Here is a 22737-nt window from a genome sequence, read left to right on the forward strand (position 1 = left end):
GCTGAGGCATGGCATGATCCAGACTGCAATCCACAGCTCTCCTGGGAAGGGTAGAAGGACACCTCTGGGACATCAGTAAGACCAGCCTTTCCCAGTCCCTGACAACAGATGAACTTAATACCCCACAGTGTTTTAAAAGCACTTAAATCCCTCCAAATTTCAGCCTGCAGTGTGAAGCATTGAGCACCTCTTCAATAATGTGAGATACTCATTCTCCTAATGGAGCTGTTCCTCTTTGAATAAGTGTATATTAATTGAGCAGGCTGAAATGTGAGTCACTCAGGATGTCATCACAAGGGGTCAGGGCTTTCCTCCTTCAGTAGTGAGCAGTTTCAGAAAGAAGGACAGAGCTGAGAATTAGGAAAAACCAGCTTCCACTATGTGGTAATGACTAACCATTGCATACCTGTCCCAGCTCTGAGTCCTGGCCTAGCCGTGATTCCCTGCACTTAATTCCTGTGTTCCGTGGGCACAGTCATACTTGTAGTTTCTCATGGATCTTGCAAAACCAAATTGTTTAGGGAGTGCTTAGTCCTGTACACAAGGAGGTATATTAAGTTGAAAAATTAGCTGTGGTTAGATTTGATTCCTTCAAAGATGATTTCTTGAATGCTTATGCTTCAAAAATCCAGGGCTGCTCTGAGACAGAGGCCGTATGTATGCACTTCAGTGTCCCATGTCTTCAGAAACACCAAGACAAAGGACTGATTCCAAGTAACTCAGCAAAAGATCTTTAATAAGATCTCTGTTGGCAAAATGGCAAAAAAAAATTGTTGCTCTTAAGTTGGCAAGTACCTGAAACCACTCCATAAAACATTACAAATCTGACTTCTCAAATGGCTTCATTTGCAGATGTCAATATATAATTTATTTAAAAAATATTAATTAAACCAATCAGTAATTAATATAATGTGCTGTTATTTGACAGTTGTTTTTTATTAAAATTACCACCAAATATCTTAGCTGGAATTAAATATATCTAAAATTTCAGCTTGTTCTGCTTTAAGATAATGTATGGCATCAGAATTCATGAATATTTTAGTGATGATGTCTGAACTAATCATACAACATACCATGTGAATCCCTCATATCTCAAGATCAAATCTAAATCTTCTTTGTTTCCTCCTTTTGGTCATTATTGGACTGCACCTATAATTTCAATCTCTTTCCATACCAAGAACATTAGAATGAAAAATACTTCCCATTGTACAGACAGTAGTTTTTTAACCTTCATTTAATTGTGATTTCAGCCTCAGCAAAGCACTCCTGATGGGAACAACAATGGATGTGGCTCTGAGCAGCCTTGTCTGTTGGAAGGTATCCCTGCCCAAGGCTGAGGACATGGAAGTAGATCATCTTTGAGGTCCCTCCCAACCTAACCCGTTCTGTGATTCTGTGAAATCTCACAAGGCCGCTGCTGAGGCTGCTCTGTGCTAATTCTGTTAAGTTTTGTTAGACACAAATGGTTGCTGAGGGTTTTATACATTTGTCAACCTGCTTGTCTTATACAGTTCAATCACCTTCAATCTCATGAGTTTTTAATTTGTTGTTTTACTATTAGAGGAAAATGATTCATCAGGTGGGAGATTTTGGTTCACGAGCCTGCATATAAAACTGTCTATTGATAGTGAACACAGTGTAAACATTATTGTTCCCTTTAAAAATAATTCCCTATAATAATCATCAAAATGCTGCAATGTTGTTATCACAAATTGAAGTTTTGGGTTCTTACTGTTGAGTACTATAATATATTTCAAAAGGATCTGAAATAGCAGTAATTCTTGTTTACAGACTAAGTATGAAGCAACATGAAGATTGTGAGAAATTCTGTTTACTTTCAATCCTGTTGCTTAATTTTTCTTCATTTTTCTAAGAAGAAATCTATATTTACTTGAATGTATAGGGAAATGGAGATGGGGCAGATATTTCCAGAGGCTGCTGCAAGCCTCTGACACAGATGCAGTTCAGACACTGAAGCTCCTGAAGGAAAAGTGCAGTTCAGAGCCTCTCACTGAGGCCTCTAAGGTTTGAGTGGCTTTGTGGTACGCTGATAGATTACATTTATACAGATAGATAGCAATTTAACCAGAATAACACAAAAAGAGTGAAGGGAAGGAGGTACTTCCAAGCCTCACCTCTGACATGGGAAGATGCAGTTTTCACAACCTGTGCCTGCAAATGCACCCATCCTAAGGCTGTCATGCAGCCTTAGAAACAAATAGTGGATTAAAATTCCAGCAAATACATATAGTCTGTATGTTTGTATATATGCAAATACATATAGTCTTTTTTTATTTACTAGTGCCACTGCTAATGGAAAACATGCAGTGCATCTAGAGGAGGGGCATTTGGGTGAAGAACTGCTCCCCAGGAGCCTGGTGTGTTTATGCGGTGTAACCCAGCATTTGAGCATTAGTTTCTCAGTAGAAAACAGCTGCACTTACTCAGCATGCATCCTGCTCCCAGGCTGGGCTGTGATACCACAGTCCTTCAGAAAACTAGTGCTAGTCACTTCTGTACTCTCCAGTAAAACGAGGAGTTTTGTTTCAATGTCCCCATTAAAGGGCCAGTAAAACTGGGCTGAGGCTGGTTGAGGCTGGTCTGAAGTTATCAGAAAACACAGGAGTGACTCCATTAAGAGTTTTCTACCTCATAAAATTTTCTGCCAGAATATTCTTCAAATGATTACACTGATTCAGGTATTCATACTCAGTTAACTTCTGTGGAACACAGCTGCAGTGCAGTGCCTGGGATGACCCTGCTCTAAATGATACACCTGCTCAGCACTGTATTTAGTTTGCTAGGTTTGCTGGATCATGTCAAAGTTCTTTTTTATTGTGTTTTGCTCAAGTAGTCAGGAGGATAATCCCTAATACAAGATTATTTACATAATGTCTTTTGCAATGACAGATGAGAGGTATAAAAAAAGTCCTGTCTTTTCATTTTAAAGTAAAACCAGTCATTATTTAACTATAGTACAGTGAAGAGAGAACAGCATAACCTGTACCAGAAAAGCAGAAAAGTACACAGAATAATTCCAAAACAAATTTAGTTGATTAAATGCAGTGCATTAAAATCAGACATAATAATGTTGACATTTTAGTATTGTTCATGAAGGGCCCAGTTATTGCTCTTTGCTGAGGGAAGTGTCTACTGAATCCACTGGACTTGCATTTAGAAAAATTGGAGCCTAATGAATTCTAAGTAATAATTTCTAAATAAGGTAAAAGCTCCTCTAAGAGAAATTTATGAGATTTCTATGTCAACCTGAATGTGAAGAGGCTTTCCAATTCACCATGATATAAGTTATTAACCTCACTTGAATGAAGAAGGAAAATAATACTGCATTTTGTTTAACCTCTGCAGCTTCAGAGTTCCAAAATTACAGGGTTCTATGAATAGATCAAAACAGTAAAAGCTTTGAAATTTTCCCCATCTATCTCATTATTTGAAGCAACATAGCCCTCTCTGAAGGGAGCTACTAGCTGGAATGATCACAAATCAAAAATAAATTTAGATTATAGAAATACTGGATCATTTTATTTCATTAAATTAATTATTATATAATTCTAGTTGCTGAACACATTCATTCCATTCTCACAACTCCTTAATGTGTGCCCTGAATGGAGCTATGGTGGGATCTGAATGGCAGCCAGGCAAACTCAACTTTCCCCCAAAGCCTCTCTACTGGAGAAGCTTCTTGAAGGACTTGGATGCTGTGACTTGTCAGAAACTGCATCCTGGTCTGTATGAACTATCACAATTTCTACATTCCTTTGCTCCTCCTGAGCAGTGGGCAGACACTGACTTGTTCCTGTCCACCAGCTCTTTGCCAGTGCTCCTCTGTGGAGGTGCCAAGTGCTAGCCATCAGAGCCAGCAGGGTAGTTCATGAGTTCTCCCTAGTCTGCTCCAGGCAAAAATCAGCCAGGTCAGTTTACACAATGTCAGGTGTGGTCTGAGCTGACTGGTTTCCCTGGAAGGATTAGGAGGTGTTGGTGCACTGCTCTGATGCCTGCTCTGGGGCTGCAGCATCTGCCATGGTGAGCCACTGGAGTGCTGTGTGCCAGCATAGCTGCGTTCAGCAAAGTGTCCTGCTGCTTCCTGCTTTTATAATCAGTGAAGCAGACTTCATATCATCAGTTAGTGATTTTCAGGATGTTCTTCTGGAAGAGTTTAAAACAGCTTCTCATTATGACAAGTGGTTTAAAAATAATGAATATTTAGATATTATTTACAAACATGCTCACATTTTTAGGGCACTACTACATTTGCATTAGTATTACTTTACCAAGAGACCTTTCTTACTCAAATCAGGATTATGATACTGTTGGTTCCTCTCCACATTAAGTTCTCCTTCTCATTAACATGAGATCTTTCCTGAATACATTTAAAATGAGGAAAGAATTTTTTAAAATCACATTTTAAAATTAAGTAAGAATTCTGACTGACTTGTGGACCAAGTCCTTAATGCAGAATTGATCTGATGGTCACAAATTTGAAAAAATTGTCAAAAGATTGCAGTAATTTCCTATAACACTATTGTCTATGAAGTTGTTGGACATTATAATCATGTTTTTACAAAATGTTTACAGACAGTAAACTGTCTGTAAACTGTCCATGGGCAGCTACTGGGGCAAAAACAACAAGAATAAAAGGTTCTGCAACACTGATCCTTGCTGATATAAGCCACAGTGTCAATTTGCTTTTGCATGTGAGGATAATCTCAACCTGTGACTAATGAAATTGAATAATACATGAGTCAATACCATGCTAAGTATATTGGGTATTTTTTAATTATTTCTTTATGATGCCTTCTTTTTAGTACTAAAAATACTAGTAGTATTTTTACTACTAGTGAGTACCATGAGAGACAATGCATCTACTTGAAATTTTCTAAGTCATCATAAAATATAGCTCAGTACAGTACCCTTAACAGTAATTCCTGTCACACAGTATCTTTTCCCTTCCCAGTAATTTCAAAGTCATTACCAGACTTACTTTTAGGAAATTCAGATCCTGATGATGCTTTTTGCAGAATGAAAAAGAAAAATTTAATCCCTGTTTTTCTGTAACTACATAGGGCCTATTGGGAGAGAAGTATGGGAACATCCGAATACCTGGGGAAGTTGAGTCAGCAGAATTTGAAATGATCCTGGATGCTGCTGTAGAGGCCAAGCTAGAGACAAGGCTTTTAGAAGAGTGGTACTGCAGAGATGAGAACGCAGTGCCACCAGCATATTACCTCAGACCAAAATCAGAAATGCTGAAGAACTACCAGAATACGGTAAGTCACAGCCTCCTGCTCACGAAATTCTTCTCTGTCCTTTACAGTAGCAGGCAGTCCCCAAGGCCAGGCACTTGCTGTTGTCTTTGAATTAGGTTCTACAGCCCTGTCCACACCTGAACAACTGCTGCTGTGGTGCTCCTTTCCTGTACATGGGGAAGGAGCAGCTGCAAAGCACCAAGGAGCACGACTCCTGCATTGATGTACTCTCTGATAGAGCAAGTGAACTTGGGTCATCTGTGCCCTGTTAGGGCCGGTGCGACAGTTGTACAGATGTCCCTTCCCTGATATTGTAACATGGAGAGCTCAGGTTCTTCTGCTTTTTACTGTGCACATGCTAGATTTCAATGAACAGGACTTGCAGAGGAAATACACATCTTCCCTCTATCCCCATAGAAGAAAACCTGTCAAACAAGTGCTTAGCACTGTCCTGAGTCAGATATATTTTTAACTTACTAACTGTATTATAACAGAAGATTTTTTCAACATTGTTAATGATCATTTTTTAAGCAGGCATTTGTCTTTAATTGATGATGATAAAAACTGTATCTATTTCTCAGAGCTCAGTTCTGTCCTCCTACACATCCAGTATATACCTAAGGACATACTTTAGTGTACAAAAAATGAAGTCCTTAAAAGAGTTTTCACTTCATTTTGAGTGCACATTATTGGGGGTTTTTGTTCTTAAATCTTTGTACTTTTCCTGAAGCTACTGACTAACACAGGACTAAATAAAAAGATGTTCATAACTTAAATGACTTAATATTCATAACGTAAATTAAAAAAAGATGTTCCCAACTTAAAGCCATAATGTAGATGTAACATAACTTAAAGATGTAACACAGATTTACATCTCATAAACTTATGGAAAGTAATAAAAAGATACTCAGCTCTGTCAAGAAAGAGTTGCTAGGGAATATATCCTGGAGCTTCCACAAAATCCTGGAGACTCCAAGAAAACTAGAGACCCCTGAAGTATTTCACCAGCAGTAAATGAGACCTAGCTGCTTTAGAGAAAGCACCAGCATGGCATTTGCAAGATACCATCTGAAAGGATTAGTGAATTTATATTAGAGTTCCTGTCTGATGACAGTTAAGATTAGTGTTACTATAGCAATGAATGAGTGATCATAATGTCATGTGTAATCTTGTATTTTTAAAATATGGTAGCTAATAGAAGGCACTTAATTACAGGTACCAGGAACCCCATTTTCAGTTTTGAGATCCAAGTTTAAATTTTTATCATTATTACGTCTCATTAAAGGAGCAATAATTTTAGCAGTATTGCTGCTGCTTTATTACTATTTCAGGCTTGGTTCTCAAAACCCTCTTTCTATAAAGGTGTTATTGGCCTTATTCTTGAAAAATATTGCATTAGTTGCCTACTCTAGGGATTTAGAAAATACTCCAAGGAGCTAACTCTTAAAATTCTCAAATGTAATACAATATGATCATCTGCAGTATGAAATATTTATCTTTTGTTGATTTTTGTTAGTGTATGTGTTTCTCTGTTACCATGTTATTTTTGGCCTTGAATATTAGACTTCTGCTTTCTGAAGTTGTATATGTATTACATCTGTTTTTTAACAATGGATATTTTTAAAAGATGGAATCTTCTTCAAATTCAATGAATGAGAACAAATGGCAAGATATATCAGAAGAGATTAAGAAGATTTTTAAGACTGCAGTGAAATTGCTGTATGAGAAAGGAAAAATGAAACACAGTCAGGCAAAGAGATATCTTTCCTCTGGTAAAGTTCACACTAACAATTCCTATGTATTTATTTATTGTCTGTTCTGTCAACCTTTCCACAAATATGAAAATATATTTCTGTTGGCATTTCTCATATAATTAAAGGGGGGGAAAAGGTTTGTTGTGCTTGCTTGAGACTAAAACCCATACAAAAGCACTCAGCAAATTCTCTGTGTTTGTTTTTTCTGTATTTACAGAGAACAAATACAATCGAGTCTGCCTGTTGGGGGTAGGGCATGTTCTTGAACTGTTTATAAAGAAAAGTTGACAGAGACTCTGTGTTCTCTTTTCATCCCCAGCTATTGAAGATGAACTTGATTTTGCCTTGGGTAAACAAACACCAGCTTTCCTAAAGAAGTGTGTTTGCTACATCCGGAAAATTGCCAACATTGAGCGTTTCGTTAAAATTCCAGAGATGGGAAAATACATGGACGTGGTCCATAAAGCTGGGAAGTTCCTACGAGATCCTGAAGCCCATGAGAAACTAATCAAGCTCAGGGATGAATTCATTCCTACCATTGTCGCATCGTCCAATCTGAGAGTGTACACCTCCGTCACCCACTGTGACATGAAACTGGGTTACTCCCCAGAAGTGGAGAGCCATTACATTGAAGGACTTGGCAAACAGTTCTATGAAGACATGATTGACATAATCCAAGCTACAGTGCAGCAGAATTTTGACACGGAGACAGACGTGCTGTACGATGAAGTTCTTCAACACTCATCGCTATGTAAAACATACTCCACTTTTTATGAATATAGATGTGAGGCATTAAACATCGTTCACAAATATGTTTTACCTAGAAAAATAGGACACATTAACCCTCTTATCATATATGGAGGACCGTGCACAGGGAAGACTCTTCTGTTAGCTGAAGCAGCGAAGAAGGTAAATAAGTATCTTACATCCTGAGGTCATGTTGAGAGCATTACTGCATGTAAAGGCCAACTTAGTTTAATTGTTTCTTTTCTCAACAGATCTATCAGCCCTTGATACATAAAATAAAAATAATAACATGCATATTAGGCGTATTATTGTACACATGTGCAGAAAAATATTACCTTTCAATGCTAACGTATCTGTATAATGTGCTTAGCCAAAACAAATATAGTTTATCAAAGCTCTTAGAAACCTAATAGGAATCAATATATTCCAAATTTACCATGTATATTTTAGAATGATCTCTTTCCTTCTTGTTCCTCTGAGGCCCTCTGAATCCACAACCATCTAAACATCTTATTCTGGTTTTAGTCTTGAACACAAATGCAGTACATCTTTCCAAGTCATACCATCTCATGTTCTCATAAGAAACTATTCCAGAATTATTCTAATACACTGGCTACAAATCTATATGCAATAAGCTGCAAAAATACCCATGCATACTTATCTGGAGTATGCTGTTTAAGTCATTGAGCTGAGTACTACAGGGAAATGAATGAAACACTTTGTGCAAGGCAATACAAGATGCAGAACAAGACAAAGCTGGCACCACCAGACCTAATTCTGCAGATGACAGTCCCAACTTTGAGATCCCGGCAGGGTGGTCAGAGAATTTAGCATAGTGAGCTGGTAAAAAGCCATATCAGCCAGAAGGAAATGAAGAAAGGAACAATACTGTTTAAAATCCCTGTCTCTACTTCCTGTGGAGTCACATTAGCTGCATATATGAAATTCGGAGTTGCAACTCAAGATATCATTTCATATCTGAGTACGTAAATCAGCCTAGAGACTCTGGTTCTGCTTTTCTTTTAAAATACTGTAAAATACCATAAAGTGAGGTGAAGAGATGTAGAACCGAGTGTGTTAGCCTGCAAAGACTGTGAAGATTTAAAGAAGTAAGATGTAAAGAAGTTACATTCCTCACTGGCTTGGAGTGCTCTAACCAAGAAAACTTCAAGAGATAGACACTTCTTTTTTGTGGCAGTGTTTTAGAGAAAAACTCACAGGTACACCAGGGCAAAGTTCTGTGGGCCAGGGATCTGTACTCTGATCCATGTCCTCTAGAGACAAGTCTTTATACTCAGTCGGAATAAATGCTAAACAGGTTTAGGTGGTAGGCTGGTGTGGCTGACCAAGGATGACATTGTGTAGTGTCTAAGGAAGTCTATTTATAAGAGACTCTACACACTTTCAAAGTGAGACTCAGATTTTGTGAAGAGTACCTTGGGATTTATGGAATACATTCTATCGTGTCCCCTTTGATGTAAGCCTTTTTGTGCTAAACAAAGATGATATATGATTTTAATTTCATTCAGTGCACCCGCAACCAGTAATATTTTTAAATGTTTATTCATATATAGACTATCACTATTAATAAACTCTGTTACTGTGCTTCATTGAGATATAAACTAAATTATGCTCTATTCTAGGCCTATTCCTGGTTGCAAGAAGAGATGGGACCAGATTCTGACCCCGTGGTAGTTATAAGATTTTTGGGATCTACAGAAACAAGTACAGATCTGAAGAATATACTTCAAAGCATTTGTGAACAGCTAGCAGTCAACTATCGCTGCCTCGTACAAAGTTACCCAAAAAAGATTCATGACCTTCGGGACTTGTTCATAAATCTCTTGAATGAGTCTTCATTTCACAGGCCACTGGTGATTATATTTGATGCTTTAGAACAGCTAACAGATAGTGATGATGGTAGAAAGCTCTGGTGGCTTCCCATTCACCTTCCACGTTCAGTACGGATAATTTTGTCAACACTGCCAAACAAGCATGGGATCCTGCAAAAACTGAGGTGCCTTATTCATGAAGAAAGCAACTACATTGAGTTGACTGCAAGGGACAGAAAGATGTGCAGTCAAGTACTGAAACATCAGCTGCTGCGAGTTAAAAGGAAAGTAACATCAGGGCAACAAATCTATGTCAATGAGGCATTCTCCAAGTGCACACTGCCTATGTTTGTGAACTTAACCTTCAGAGAGGTCAGGCACTGGCGATCTCACAAGGATGTGGATGAGTCCTCCCTCTGCGTTACTGTCCATGAAAGCATAGAGCAGTTGTTTTGGTCACTGGAAAACAAGTGTGGGTCAAGACTATTGTCAAGAGCACTTGGCTACATCACTATGTCCAAATCTGGCCTGAGTGAAATGGAACTGGAGGATATTTTAGCCCTTGACAACAGTGTTATGTATGAACTGAATGAGAGAGTCAGAGAGAGTAACCCATTGAGAATTCCATATATATACATTGCAAGACTTAAGGAGGGCTTACAGGGGTATTTAATAGAGCGACAGGTGAAAAATGTAACGCTGCTTCTTTGGGCAAATAGGCACTTGCAACTAATTGCCCAGAAATTGTACCTGCACAATGAAGAAGACTTGCGTGAAATGCACACAGTCATGGCAGAGTATTTCCTTGGTGTTTGGTCAGGTGGACGAAGAAAACCTTTTTACAGCAATGACCAATATCTGAGTGGTCGTCCTGACCATGGCAGTAGAGGGCTGAACAAGGATGAAAAGCACTGCGTGGATCAGGCAGCTTTTGACAGGCAGGCTCCAGATCAGCCTTGGGTCTTTCAGTGTAACCCATTGGAACCTGATATCTTTTTTATTAATCACAGAAAAATGACAGAGCTTATTCATCACTTAACAAGATGTGGAAGAACTGATGACCTTCTGTACGGAGTGATCATGAACTTCAGCTGGCTGTACACCATGATTAGAATAGGGCAGTTTGATAAAGCACTTTCTGACATAGAGCTAGCTTACACTTACTCTCAAGAAAAGGAGCTGAAGTTTCTGGCCAGTACTCTCCGCAGTATAAAGTTCAAAGTAGTAAAATACCCAGGTTCGCTCTCCGCTGAATTGCAGCAGAGACTTCTCCCAGTTGTAAGTTCATTGCCCAAACTCAGACATCTCCTCCTAGAATGTGACAAGGATGGACCCAAGTACTGCTCTATCGTCCCTTTGCATTCCTCCATGGATGTGACTTACAGCCCTGAGCGCCTGCCGCTGTCATCCAGCTGCATGCATGTCACTGAGATTTTGCCTACATTTAATCCCAGCACAATTATTGCTGCTTTAGAAAATGGGTCCATTAGCACTTGGGATGTAGAAACCCGCCAGTTACTGAGGCAAATTACAACAGCTCCATCTGTTATCTTAGGGATGAAGCTTACTTCTGATGAAAAGTATCTTGTAGTAGCTACAACAAACAACACTATTTTGGTGTATGATAACATAAATTCCTGTCTTCTTTCTGAGGTGGAAATTAAGGGGTCAAAACACTGTGGAATTGCAGGGGACTCCAGTTTTATAAATGGATTTACATTATCGGTCAACCATGCACTTGCTTGGCTGGAGGCCAGTAAAGATGTTACTGTAATAGATCTGCTTTACGGTTGGCCTCTCTATCACTTCCACTGCTGGTACGAAGTGACCTGTGTGCAGTGCTCTCCAGATGGAGTCTATGCATTCTGCGGGCAGTATTTGAACACCACAACCATTTTCCACCTGGGCAGTGGAGAGAAGCTGACCACTGTGACCTCTGAATTTTCAAGTGGATTTGTGAAATTCCTTCTCATTTTAGACACAGCCCAAGAAATGGTGATGGTGGACAGTGAGGGTAGCCTCTCTGTTTGGAATACAGAGGAAATTGCAAAGCCTCAGCTTACAGATGACTTTGACTGCAGAAGAGAAGACAGTGAAGTTGTCGGCATAGAACTTTCTGAAGACCAAAGTGCAATTTTAATTTGTAAGGCTCTCAGCATTGAACTTCTTGACACTCGTGTGTGGAAGGTGGCTGAAAAGTTTAGAGCTAAACACAATGAGCGCTTTATATCTGCCGTGTTATCCAAAAATGGCAACTGTATAATTGCTTCAATGGAAAATACCTCAGCCATTTTTGTTTGGAGAAGAGATACTGGACAGTGTATGGCAAGCTTACAGGAAATCTCAGGAACTATAGTCAGGCTAATTAAATCAAATCATCATAACATGCTGCTATCCTTATCCACCAGTGGTGTCCTTTCTATCTGGGATATAGACATCATAACTGCTATGTCCAATATTGACAAATCGGGCAAACCCATCCAAAGACTGGTGTTGCCAGCCAGAGGTGAATTAATATACACGTTGGATGGATCAGATTCTGTCCATAAGTGGAACTTCAGTACTGGATTTATTGAAGCTGTGTTCAAGCATGAAGGTATTGTTGAAAACTGTGTGCTGACCTCTTCTGGAGAGATAATGGTTACATCAGATGATAAATGCAGCCAGTATGTATGGCACACGGTCAGCGGTGAAAATATCTTTCGCATTAATGGACAAAAAATCTCAGAGCTAATGATTACTCATAATGATCAGTTTGTAGTCTCTCTCTGCGAGCAAAATGCATCCAGAGTTTGGCGACTGGCTACGGGACATAGGGTTTGCAATATTTTAGTTGCCTTACAGAATGCATTTATAACAACTGCAAATACATTTGTGGTTGGAATGGCAAAGAACAAAGTTTTGGCAGTGAGTCTCTGGACAGGCAGTATAACAAAGAAGTTTTGCTGTGATGATGGTGCAAGCATTGTGGATATTAAGTTGATACCAGACTGCCCAGATATTATAGTATTTATAACATCTACTGAAAGTGTTAACATCTGGAGCCTAACAGAGGAAGTCATCTGCAGACGTGTACAATTGCCTACCAATTTCTTAAAAAAATTGGAAGACTTTGAAATATCTCCAAACGGGAAGCTAGGAATTATAACCCGTGGTGATGAGAACATCAATGTGCTCGATCTACACAGCGGAAAACTCCGTGTGGTTCACGCTCCGGGTGTCATCTGGCGGCAGAGGCTGTCTCCTGACGGCCGCTACCTGGTGTACATTTGTTGTCGTGGGGAGGAAGATGATGACAATGGTGCAGTCTCTAGTTTAATTGTAATGAGGCTAGCAGATGGCAAAAACATCGGTGCCTGCTCTCTTTATAAAACTCCCACTTTTCTTGCACTCTCACAGAGACATTTAAACATTATTATTGGATTTGATGATGGAAGTATAGGTACTTACACTGTAGTGGATCGAGTTGATGCTGCACTGAAAATCAAAATTGCTACTTCAAACAGCCGTCAGATTTTCAACAACGCAACACAAGTGATTAGGCCAAAGTGTCACAATTATAGTTTCAAAGTGACTGCAGACTGCATTTGGAGGGAATCAACAGAAGTATTTGCAAGGGATAGCCCCATTACAGTTACAGAGGCTGAGGTGAGTGAAGCAACACCAACCAAAAGACACAGTTACTGCTACGAGAAAGTGTGCTCAGCCATAGATTGCAGACACAGTTTTGCATCTGACAACTGAGCAACCATCTGGGCAAGCTTATCTGAGTAGTACACGTGCTTAGGTATGTCTTCTGAATTCATGTAAAAATCAGTGTGTTTCTTGGAAGACAGATAGAAACAGCAGAGGGCAGACCAGCTGTTTTTTCCTGTCTTACATTTCTGTAAACGTAAAAGCAAACATAAATCAAATGGGCTGCAGGGTTTTTTTTAATTTCGGAATACAAGGTTTAGTCCAGAATTTCACCAGGGCCTTGATTAAAAATTTCTAGCAATACTATCAAAATTGTTATGCTATTACAGAAGTTAGGTGATTATATCTGTGGCTGGCAGACTGTTTTAACTAGAGCTAAAGCTCTAAGTGATTGGTGAGAAGTCAGACCACTATTTTATATTCCAAGTCACCTAGATGGGTCTATAGCTAACAGTCAACTTTATACCCACTAGCAAAAATGTGTTTTTCTGCTTGATGGTGCAATGACAAGATGTCACCTGCCAACCTGGAACACTTGATACATTCCATCATCATTTTAAAAATATCTACTTTTATTTTTCTTTTTAATCGGGTTTAATCTTTGGGCTGAAAGGAGTAAGTGCCAGTCAGCTGCTAACATGTCAGCATGTGAGGCAACAAGTATTTGTTCACCTCAATGAACAGAATGAGAACTTCTTTTTTAAATTGCATGCAGGGATTTCAGGTTTCTATATTGTGATAAAAATTATAAAAGTCCTGAGTTCTAAAGGAAGTATAGGGATTGGGGTTTTATTTTTGGTTTGGGGAAATGTTTCGTCTTCATAGTATGTATTAGTACAGGTTGCAATGAAAACTTTTCAAAGAGAAGGAGCATTACTGATGAACATTTAAAGACATTAATTTCTTTATGTTAAAATATTGCTGTCCATTTTGTTGTAAGAAAGTCTAAAGTATCTCCTCTGTCTCCAAAGTAATCCTGGTAGTTTTCAGACATGCCATGTATTAGTCCTTATAACATTTGCCTTAGTATTGTTTCTCTTCTTTCCCATGATAAATACTGATCAAACGACCAAACACTCTGAGACTGTTTGTGAACCCGCTGAAATATTCCACTAAATGTAAAGGCTGTCAACAGGTCCCTTCTTAGTCCAGTTTGTAATGGGTTTTTCTTACTCTCACATGCATACAACCTTCACTTTCTGCTTTAGAAACTGTTCTGAGCCTTTTGTACAGTTTTACCAGTTTCAAGGCAGAAATTGTGAAATAATGAAAAATGCTGTAAAAAAATTTACATTTTCCTCAGTAAATATAACTGGACAACATCTGAAAGCATAAGAAAATTTTCCCTTACTTATATATCTTAAAGATGGCATACCCACGGAAATATTTTCAAATTATTTAAACAGAATAATCTTATTTTTAAAATCAGAATTCCATACCACAAATTTCCAAGAAATGAATGCTAAGCTAGAACTTAATGTATGTGTGAATGTTCAGTGTACAAGCCAATATAGTATATTAAGTGACTTGAATGATTTTTCCTAACTGGTTTGCAACTAATAGATCATATTGAATGTTTTTATGTAAACTTTGTATTGTTGGGAGAACCTACCCAATCAGAGATTTATATTTTCATAAATGTCAAATTTAGTTAAATTTTGTTACAGAGTTGTTAAATTAGAAATCTATTGCAGTCTTCAAACAAATATACAGTCTTGTGTATGCATTGTTTGTACTAATAAACTGTGGAAGCAGACTTGTGTGTGTCCCTTAATTTCATGGAAATTCCACTCTGGCAGAGGGACATGTGGCCTTCACAGATTTCTTTGGCCTGTACATAAATAATTTTTAAGGACAGTATTGATAAGGAAAAATTCCAGTATTTCACCCATCGCAGCTAACTAAATAAAGCATTTGAAATACAGTGAGATTTGCCAAAAAAAACCCCCACTCTTCTTAGATGATGTTTATGACTAGGTTGCATACTGACAAGTATGCAAATCAACAGACATGAAGGCTTTTGTGACCAAGCCAGTAAAAAGCACAAAAAAAGGGATCTGTAACCCCACTCCAGTTCAGACCTGTGGAGCTATGGGAAGAGGTGCCACAGTTCCCAGGATCCTGTCCCAAAGGTAGGCAGCTTCCACCTTCTTTCAAACATGGTGCATGACTTGTGCATTTTGGCCATGAACTCCCTGTCCATAACCCATGTAATATTGGCAAGTTAGTTCTTTCATTATCTTGGAAGGGTAAAATACATCCTCTGTTTGCCAGGAGAGTGGCTGATTTGGGGTTAGTAATGGAGTATAATGTAATCACAGAACCACAGAATATTCTGAGTTGGAAGGGACCCCCAGGGATCATCAAGTCCAACTCTTAGCCTTGCACAGGACACCCCCTGGAATCACTCCTTGTGCCTAACCTATCTCATTCAGCTTGCTAGCTTTCTGAATCAATTTCTCAGAGGTCAGACTCCTCACATTGAGCCTATACAGCAGACACAGGGTTCTGAGTGGCTTCAGGCTGCTATTTGCTGCTGCAAGAGTGGCTGCTCCACAGCCCTTCACAAATCTGTCCCCAAGTATGTGTATCCAGTGGTACTGAGACAAAGTACTTTCTCCAGTGATGAGCCATCCAAACACCAAGTGCTGTTCTATCCCTACATAGGAATAGTGCAATTTACTTTTTGTTAAGAAGCACTGTTTGCATCTCTAGAACAAAGGTTTCATTTATCATTTAGATAAAGTGCATCTATAAACAAGCTCAGGTGGAGTCTTTATTTTCTGACACAGAAGATTCTAGGAATAGGCTGTAGCTGCAAAAAAGCTTTACCAGGGAATTAGCCGGAAATTCTTGGGCAGACAAAGGTAAGCCAGAGGTCAGCTAGAAAAAATATTTTTATCAGTCATTTCCTTTGCACCACAGCTGGGGAATGCATGGCCCGTGACTTCATTTCAAAGAGCCTGTGGCCATTCGACTTTTTTTCACATTATTATCAGATAACATCAGAATGTGGGTTAACATGTAGCCTGGAAAAGTTTGCATTCAGGTTTCAGTGGCTCCCCAGCCCTGATTTTTCCATGATGCACACTCAAGCCCTTTACCTGGAGAAACAAAAGTATTGGCCATTTTGCAATGAGAATTTAAAGCAAATATTGATTGCTGAAATGGTGTTTGTATGCAGAGGGGATTGTTTCAGCTTAAAACCCTGAGTTTGCTCTTTGTCAAAAACTATTAATGTGTCTGTATAATTCATCATAAAATGGGTCCTCTGGGGCACTTCCATAAAGCTGTTAACAACAATCTGCATTGTTTCATTTTGTTGATTAAAGATTTAAAAATACCTCTTTTAGTGTAAATATTAAGACTGCAAAAGGACAGACTTCTGAAATCTATTTTTATTTCTGCTATTTTTCAATATAATAATATTTTTAATATAATCACTGCATTTTTTAATATAATCATAAAATTGATCATGTAGTTATCCAAGCGTGGACTAGGGCCTCTGGATAGGTTTCATTAATAAGGGTTTGTTACTAAGAATCATTATAAAGTATTTGTGCTACAAATATAACCTACTTCAGGTTCTTGTAACCTGTTACAGACATTACTCTTCCTAGATCCCCACATGGCTGCAGGGAGACCAGTGAACTACATTTTTTTCCTGTGGTTTACCTTTCCAGCCTGGTTACAGAACACCATTCCTTGCATTTTGGAGGTAATCTCTTGACTTTTATGACATGAACTGATGTTCTCAGTGTGGGTCCAGTTCATAATCTCGCTTCTCAGTTTCAACAGGAAGGTCAAAGGCTGCAAGAATAGTCATCACGATCCTTCCCAAGGCAGGGTTAAGCCTTTTATCATGTGCTTGTCCAGAAGGAGCAGTTTGAACCATCACCCTTCTGTGAAAAAGGGTCTTTCACTGTCAAGGACAAGCTGTACAGTGCTCAATTCACTTGAAAACAGAGGCAGTAAGCAGAAGAGTGTGAGGGAATGTTTCCAGTCCAGTATAACATGCTCTTAAAATCACACCTTTCCCCAAGTGACTGTTAAAATCTGCCCCTACCAAGCTCTTCTCCCTGCCTCTGCTGTCCTGTCATCCCGGACCTGTGCTGCCCTGCTTGCCAGGGTGGGTGAAGCTCCATCCCGACTCAGCAAAGCCCCTGATGTGTTCCCAGCCGTGGTACACTCTCCATTTGCAGCACCTGCTCTTTTGGTGGTAGCTCACTGGTCTCTCCTCCAGCCTCAGCAGGGATATACAAAAATGGATTTGAGGCGTGTTCTCATGTTCCCACTGTCAGAGCTTTCACCACATAGTACTGTATAAATAAAATCATCTGCCTGCTCTCCTACTACATCTCTGATTACACATGCATTTCGGTGCATGTGAGAAAGTTTCTAAACTAAAATAGATCTAGTTAGCATATTTAAAGTGAAATACACAGAATTGCAAGGTGGGGGATGCAGCAAAAATCCAGACATGCTGTAGCACAGATGAAAACAGAACATCCCCAAAGCAACTGGATAGTCTGCTGCCATTTGTCTACATTATCTCATCACTTGCTAGTAAATTGCCCAGCACTTCCCACTGTAATATCACATTGACAATAGCATATGAAGTCATAAAGTTAGCCTTTTAGGCTGCACTTTTTTGAGGCAGCCTTCTATCTCAGCAGGAGCATTCTCCAGAATACCACAGCCAAAACAGTGGACTAAGGTACAAGAATGAGATTAGAGGGAAAAGAGGATTTCTGAAGGCTGAATGTCTCGACTGCTTTTCCTTTGAAAAAGTATCACAGCCGTGTTATTGAACAAGCAGTATGGATTTGTGTGACAAGTGATCATTTCCTGCAGGACACATCTGTGAAAACCTGTCAGGCAATCAACCCAAAAGGATCCCAGCAGCTTGCACATACTCACAGCAAACGACAGGTTTCAGCAGCACAGCAAGGTTGGGATTGCAGGGGCTGGGGCAGAATTGCTCTACTACACAGGAATACCGGGTGCTGGTTCAAAAAATCTCAAGAATGAACAGTCCGTGAAACAAAAAATAGAGTAGCCATGGAAGGGGTCTGAAAAGGGTGCTAAGCATCAGGAGACAGGGGAAGGCAGCCTCACTGTGTTTGCTCTGAGCAGCCTCCTGGCTTAAAACGCAGCTTTTTGACTGGACGTTTCTCAGCCTGTAGCTCACCTCATTAGCCCAGCAGCCACAAGAACGATGTAAAATACCACAGAGCTGGCCATGGGGTGACCTCCAGCTGGGCAGGACCATGAGGCTGTTCCGAGAACATGCCATGCACAGGGCTGCCCACAGCTGCAGATCCGCAGCCCTAAACTCTGGGCATCTCCTGCCTCCATCACCTTCCCTCACAACCTGGGGATATGTTAGCCTGCCAATTCTTTATTTACTGACCAGAAAGCCTTTGAAGAGTTTAGTGAACGTTTTGTACAAAGAGACTTCCTGGTTCAAGTCAATTTTCAGCTAAAACTAATCGTTTGCAGGAAAAAAATATTTAGAATGTGCCAAAGACCTGTTGCAGAGCTTTGCAGCACGCTAGCTCATAGCCTGCAAATGATGCTTGGTCTTCACGTTATGACAGTTGTCTGCTTAAAATAAGACTATCCAATGCAGCTTTCATTGATTTCTTTGCTGGTACATGCCGTTTCGGCCCCTGTGTGTGCTGGCTCCTGCACGGCCCAGGTGGCGCATCCGAGTCCCTCTGCGGGCAGGCACCTGCCTGCCCCAGCCCGCTGCTGACAGCAGATCGACAGCCTCGGCTCCAGCTCCCTGCCGGGACACGAGGGGAAGCACGGCAGGGCAAACCAAGCCCCTGGTGACCTTCATCCAGCACCCTGCTTCCACAGGGAAGGCGAGGATGCAATCCCTGCAAGGCAGGGAGGCAACTGTAAATCCGGCATTTTTTAGAGTGAGAACAGCACGCCTGCTCGATACAGCAGCCGACCTTCATTTCAATGCTTCCATGAGGCTTAACACCACAAAAAAAAAAAAAAAAACCAAAAAAAAAAAAAAAAACACTACACCAACCCCCACCACACCAACAACCACACCCTAAGGGATTCAGTTATGGAGAAGGCTTTGTTTGCCCTGCTTTGCACCCCCCAGCTGCCACACAGGCAATCTTAGCACCAGTTCCAGGTACACTAACATATATTAAAGATCACACACAACCCAGGTGCTTGCCTAACTTAAACCTCTCCTCCTGTATAGGGAAAACTCTCAACTGATTGTGGCAACAGAACATCTTTCATATCACTTCTGGAAACGCCACACTCAAAATGATTTCAGGAAAGTCAGCACCTTTCAAAGGTAAACGTGACACGATGCCTGCAAATACACCTCAGAGCTGAATTTCTCTTTAGAGAATCACACAAAACCGTGGGGAATAAATGTCATTGCCAGGCAACATGCAACAGAGGAACTTTCTGCCAAATCCCTCCAGCACTGTTTGTGATATAGGGAGATTTAATTTAAAGAATACGCAAATGGCAGCGTGAACACACTGACAGGCTCGGGCTTTGTTGTGATCATTGTGACTGTCCCGGAGGAAAGGAATTCCGTGGCACGTGTTCTTCCGCTTCTCCTTCTTTTAACCCTGGCCAGAAAACGGTGAGTTCTATCAGGTTTTTATCCAGCTTGCAGGTAAAGGGTTACAGATTCTAGGAAGTATTAAATGCAAACTTTAAAGGATTTTATTTTCATCTACAGTCACATGATGCCTTAATACCCAATGACACTAACTACAGTGTCTCATTAAGAGGTCATGCAAACTCCCAAGCTAAACAAGGCATTCTTACATATTTAACATTCAAATGCAGAAGCCAAGCTAAGCCATGGAAGATTGTAATCAGGAAAAGCTACACTTCCTGATCCACACAAAAGCTACAGGTAGGAAAAGTTCTTTTAAACTTTTAATATTGTGCTTTCTAGAGAAACTGTTTACAGGGCATATTTTGTTCTCTTTTTTCTACCTTTCAAAACAGTCTAAGAACATTATACTAAAAATATCTGATCTCACTTGTTCCACCTGTTGTAGAGTCAGGATTGTTTTTACACTCAGAAATAGACTTGGCTCAGTGAAAATCCAAAGGAAACAATTTTTAAGCCAAGCCTATTTAAAAAGCAATGTTTTTAGAGATCTCTTAGTTATTGAAATGGTTGAGTTGTAGTATGTGGGGTAAAGGAGGAGTTAATATGTATTTGATGTCTGAAATGAAGGGAATTAGAACTCTTCTAACTTCCTTATATCGTGAATTGCACATTGTTTCACCCACACCAATCCTACTGTATTTTTATGGATTTTACTTCCTCAATGAGCTCACATGATTTCTAAATTCCCCTCCTAGAATTTGGTACATAAAAAAATCTTACAAAAGCAAGTGAAAGATAGATGCAGAGTACTACAGTGTACCATAAAAGAAGAATGAAATACACAGTAAGAGGAAAGTCCGTTAAAACCAGTTTATTTTAAATTGAGAAGTTAAATTGCATTAAAGCATATCAGTTTTCACGTGGCACAATGAAGTTTCACTGACAGTTACTGGCAATATTGCAGGAGTTAATTTTTTTACTTGCACTGAAGGAGTTTTCCAGGCTACAGCATTAGCATTTTTACCACAAAGACCTTTTCCTCATCACAATTTTTGTTAAACTCTAATTGTTTACAGACAGTGTTCTAAATACTCAGTTTTTTAATACCTCTACAGGAATTTAAAGACTGCGTTCTAGATGATTACACAACCCAAATTTACTAAATATCTCTAGCGCATTATAGGATTGCCACATCCTGAGGATTCCCACTGCTCAAAAGCAGCAAGTGTTGTTTATTGTTTTCCTCCTACAATGGTTGGTTGTTGATTGCTTGTAATGTCATTTTTCCACAGTTCATTCTATAAAACACATCTCTTTTTCTTGTTTCTACATAATGCTAGGAGATACTAAAAGAAGTGGAGAATAATAATATCTGATGCAGCTTGCTTCAGATAAGCGCTCAGCTTTCTTTGGGAAAAGAAAGGGGGTTGTCTTTACCAGTATTTAAAATAAATTTGAGTCCAAACAAGTTTACCGATGGCACTTTAAAAATTGTCATTCACTTTCAGAGTGCCCATCTTGAAACATAGTAGGTCTCATGTTGAGGAGGACTAAGATGAGAACACAGCCTAGATCAGCCTCAGCCATGAAGTATCTCTTTATCAAACTCATTGTACCAATGTCCTGCCAGAGCAGCTCCCAAGTGTGCCGATGGGAATGCAGCAATAAACAACTACACTTTAAAAGAACTGCTCTGAGTTTACTATAGCTGACTTCTGAGCCTATATTATTTACAAAAATCTATCTAGAAACTGTTGTAGAAGAGGGGCTTATTTGCTAAGCTACATTTATATCTCAGGAGAGGAACACCACAGCCCCCAAATCAACAGGCAACCACAGGCTTTCACTGAGAAGAGCATTGCACGAATAGCAGCCTGCCATGGCCAGTCTTTTCTAAGAAAAGTTTGTACAAGTTGTATGTGTCATGGTAAACCAGCTTAGTAGCTCAGTAGTTAAATTTGTTGAACATTAATTACACAAAATGTAATTAATGTAATAGGGTGGAAGGTACAATGCACACTGAAGTTACTCTGTGACCAAAAAGACAGAATGGCCATTGAATGAGAGGGAGCCTTCCTTAACTCCTTTCCTAAAGAAAGGGATACAAAGCACTCTAGTAGCTCAGATTTTTTTTATGCCCACAACTTTACTCTTAGTGCAAAATTTGTACTACTCTAATTATTACCTTTTAATCTTTTCTGATGAAACAAACAAACCTATTTTCTTGCTTTCTCACATCAATATAGACCCAAATGTAGCATTGTCTCACAGGGAAGACACACAAAGCTCATATTCAAAAGAAGAGAGACGCTCATGGAAAATGAGATAATTAGAAACCTAAGGGAGAATTTTTCTCTTGAATTTTGGGGAAAGCCAAGTAAACATAAAAATCAAAACATTGTCAGAAGTTTAGAATAGTTTTCTCTTTACCCCAAAGCTAAAACAAACATTAATCACAAGGTAATCCAGATCTTCCAGTTTGCAGATCTCAGGGAACTTGTACCACATTTAAGGCTAGTACTGAAAATCAACCTGATGATTTTTGCACAGCTCTAGGTAGGTGGGAAGACAGGGCAAATCTTCAAGTGAAGGGAATCGTGACTTCCTTCCTTGGAAAACCTGCTTAAAAGTGGTTCACCTTGCAAGGCAAACATTTGTGAGTGTTGAGGCCCTTCTCTGACCACACTGTGGTTTGTATCTGACCTCAAGGAAACAAACTTGCTAGAAATATTTGCTCTCAGACTTTACTAAATAAAAGCTAAGGAAAGCCTTTCTTCATCTCTTTCAGGAAGGGATGGTCTTTTGCTGTGTTTGCGCTGTATCCAGTTAAACAC

General features: G+C 39.5%; 2 protein-coding genes across 2 annotated transcripts in view; both read left to right on the forward strand.

Moving 5' to 3' along the window:
* The window catches only part of NWD2 (NACHT and WD repeat domain containing 2), a 33214-nt gene extending 18171 nt beyond the window's left edge, over window positions 1–15043 (forward strand). The window contains exons 4-7 of the mRNA XM_005415623.2: window positions 5082–5285; window positions 6892–7036; window positions 7338–7927; window positions 9409–15043. Of these exons, the coding sequence (XP_005415680.1) occupies window positions 5082–5285; window positions 6892–7036; window positions 7338–7927; window positions 9409–13341 (4872 nt within the window). The 3' untranslated portion in view covers window positions 13342–15043. The remainder of the gene's footprint in view (window positions 1–5081; window positions 5286–6891; window positions 7037–7337; window positions 7928–9408) is intronic.
* Window positions 15044–20133: 5090 nt separating this feature from the next.
* Window positions 20134–22737, forward strand: part of CUNH4orf19 (chromosome unknown C4orf19 homolog) — a 38893-nt gene continuing 36289 nt past the window's right edge. The window contains exon 1 of the mRNA XM_005415449.3: window positions 20134–20200. The gene's annotated coding sequence lies outside the window, so the exon portion shown is untranslated. The remainder of the gene's footprint in view (window positions 20201–22737) is intronic.

This window comes from Geospiza fortis, unplaced genomic scaffold (assembly GCF_000277835.1).
Source record: "Geospiza fortis unplaced genomic scaffold, GeoFor_1.0 scaffold40, whole genome shotgun sequence".
In the NCBI taxonomy this organism is placed as follows: Eukaryota; Metazoa; Chordata; class Aves; order Passeriformes; family Thraupidae; genus Geospiza; species Geospiza fortis.